Source organism: Saccostrea cucullata, unplaced genomic scaffold (assembly GCF_032062105.1).
Source record: "Saccostrea cucullata isolate Sc308-1 unplaced genomic scaffold, CSIRO_AGI_Scuc_v1 ctg4328, whole genome shotgun sequence".
NCBI lineage: Eukaryota > Metazoa > Mollusca > Bivalvia > Ostreida > Ostreidae > Saccostrea > Saccostrea cuccullata.
The window spans coordinates 98124-100909 of NW_026925939.1; the positions used below are offsets into that span (position 1 = coordinate 98124).

A 2786-nucleotide genomic window follows, 5' to 3' on the forward strand; every position below is an offset into this window, starting at 1 on the left:
ACAGTATAATATGCATCACTTAGGTCCACAGAACCCATATAACATCCAGGTTGAATTAATCTTAAAGCTGTACACAGTCTTTCCATTTTAAAATGAGCATACTCAATGTTTTCATTTAGTTGTTTTAAGTTCAAAATAACTCGATAGTTACCATCCTTTTTTGGACGTAAAAACACAGTCGAGATATATTCACCTGCAGAGTGTGAAGCTATCTCCACTACCCCTTTAGCCATTAGCTTTGATAACTGATTGTCTAAAGCAACTGCCTCTGCAGCATTAAGTTTAGTTTCTCTCACTGAACATTGAACAGGTAAAGAAGTGAACTCTAATGAATATCCTTTGACAGCATCAAGGATGTATCTATCTTGTGTAATAGATTTCCACACAGGTAGAAAATGGCTAATTCGCCCAGCATGTTGAATGTCACCTACCTTCTCTACTTCTGGTGGGACGCAGATTTCTTCGTGTAGCTTTTCTTTGTGTCGTGATTGTTGTGGTGGTAGTTCCTGCTGTAATTCCCCAGCTGGTAGTGCTGGGGTCCTCTCCCTAAAAAATTTGTTTTAGCTCTTTCTTTGAACTTTAGGCGAGGATTGAATTTCATTCTCGTTTTGGAGCTTTTGTCTTCATACGCTACCTTGTTTGCCATTTTGTTATGTTCAGTAATGTTTTTCATTTTGTCAACCACATCATCACCAAACAAGTATGCTGTGATTTCAGTCTGACTTGTGCACAGTTTCTTATATTCTTGTTTCATGTTGTTTTTAATACACGCTTTTCTGTGCAAAGAAATCTCAGTATTAGCAGAGGCCAACATGGCCACGCCATCGAGTAGATCTTTTGCAGCTTTGTTTTTGTCAAAGTCATTGTTAGGTTTCAGCAAACTATCTACCACTTTGATCACCGGACCAAGTCCTTTTAATAAGGTTTTCTGAATTTTATGTACCTTAACATCCGTCGATCTCGTAGTTTCGTTCATGCAGTAATTCCACACAAAATCATTCACTCGAGGAAATTCCAACTTACAGTTCTCAGGTCGTAAATGCTTATCAAATTGAAATAAGTCATTTTTCTTCGAATCCTCGAGTTTGTTAACTAAAAACTTATTAACTAAGTCTGCCAATTTAGTAGCAACACCATCTGACGTTTTTTCCTCTACAATATAGTTGGAAACCGCAAACAGATGATTCAGATCTTCCTCCAATCTCCTATGCAGAGTTGTCGTTCGTTCCTCTCTCAGACACCTCTGCAATGGGCTCACGTCAAGATTTTTGACACAACGTATAAAACGTGATATTTGAAGGATTGTTTCAATTGAAATAAATAGTTCTGTATTGATTTAGTAAACATCTATCTCAAAACTCAGACATAATCATAGAAATTGAATTATAATGAATTAAAACAAACGCACTATTTCTCGTATTTAACACTGTGTATACGCGAGCCAACCACAGAGGTGAATGTATGAGCCGATGGTAGAGAGTGATCTTCCTCATGTTTATCCGAGCCGCCATTTTTGTTTCCTTCTACGTCACATCCGCCCAAGTCTGAAGGCCCCGCCTCCTTTTGACTGACAGCGGGTAATTTTCCACGCGCGGTCGACTCTGACTCGCTGCTGATCTTAGCCTTTTTTGACGCATTTTCTGTAACGTTTTCAGACTTTCTTTTGGCTGAATTTTTTACCAAATCCGAATCACTCTCATCTGTCGACTCTGCTTCCACATAAATCATATTGTTAATTGCATCCAAAGATTTTTTCATGGCAAGCATCGCCAGATTTTGGTCGACCATGAATTTCTTAAACATAGTCTCTGTCACAAATTCAGTGTTGTTAACACGATCTTGTTTCTCATGAGTCTCTTGCGTAATTACGCAATCTAGCACCCTTGCGCTAGTCCCCAGAGAATCATCGTCTCCCCACTTATGGGTATCTTGCGACGAATGTTCATTATTAAGTGCATCTCGCTTACGAGATTTCATTGCACCTTTATGTACATCTTGCTCATGATGCGTGTCTGACTGTTCTGTAGACATCACTTGTGTAAGAAAATCCCCCAAAATGGCGTCGGAGCCTGAAGAACGCTCCTCGTCCATTATTGAACTTCGTCAATGTGTAACTGCACAGTTCAAATAACCGTTTGAATTTACCGCAAATGTTCCGCACTAATTCACTGTCCAACTAAATCGTAAAATATACTATAAATATCACAAAATAAGGTAAAATCCAAATAAAATATAGAGCGTAAAATTCCACGATTGATCGAATCTGGGTCAAACTTCGCATTAAATTCTGGGAGTTGCTTTGCAATCTCACATGATCTCGATACTAACGTATGCTGATGGAGAATAGAGTCTGTTGATATTAGAATTTTCTTCCGTTGGTTGATATCTAATAGCATTTTAGTTATGGAAAAACATCTCAATACTATGCTGATATAAAATATCTCAATACTATGCTGATATAAGAGGTAAATATAAAATCGACAAAGAAAGCGTCCTTAATCAGGAAAATATGTTTATCTTATGAATAACATTAATTGTATTTTCTTGATAAAGCTAAAGACGAAATTTAAAAAAATGTATACTTGTACCTTTATTTGCTTATCGATTAGTAGATTTAATATTGTAATGCCATTCCTAAAGGTGTTGTTTGTTGACGGGAGGGGGGGGGGGCAGAATGATTGGAATCAAGATGAAAAGATTAAATCAGTGTATAAATTGTTACTAATCAAAACAGAATACTATTTTAGCAAAGAGTTTCATATTCAGATGTTCGTCAGTACCTACTT

At 37.2% G+C, this 2786-nt stretch overlaps 1 protein-coding gene across 1 annotated transcript; it reads right to left on the bottom strand.

Annotated features, from left to right (window-relative positions):
- Positions 1–333: 333 nt before the first annotated feature.
- Positions 334–2091, bottom strand: LOC134270121 (uncharacterized). The gene is made up of 2 exons (XM_062752300.1): positions 1485–2091; positions 334–1182 (listed from the first exon to the last, which is right to left on the bottom strand). Exons 1-2 carry the CDS (start codon positions 2089–2091, stop codon positions 437–439), a joined length of 1353 nt encoding a protein of 450 aa, XP_062608284.1. The 3' UTR covers positions 334–436.
- Positions 2092–2786: the final 695 nt, after the last annotated feature.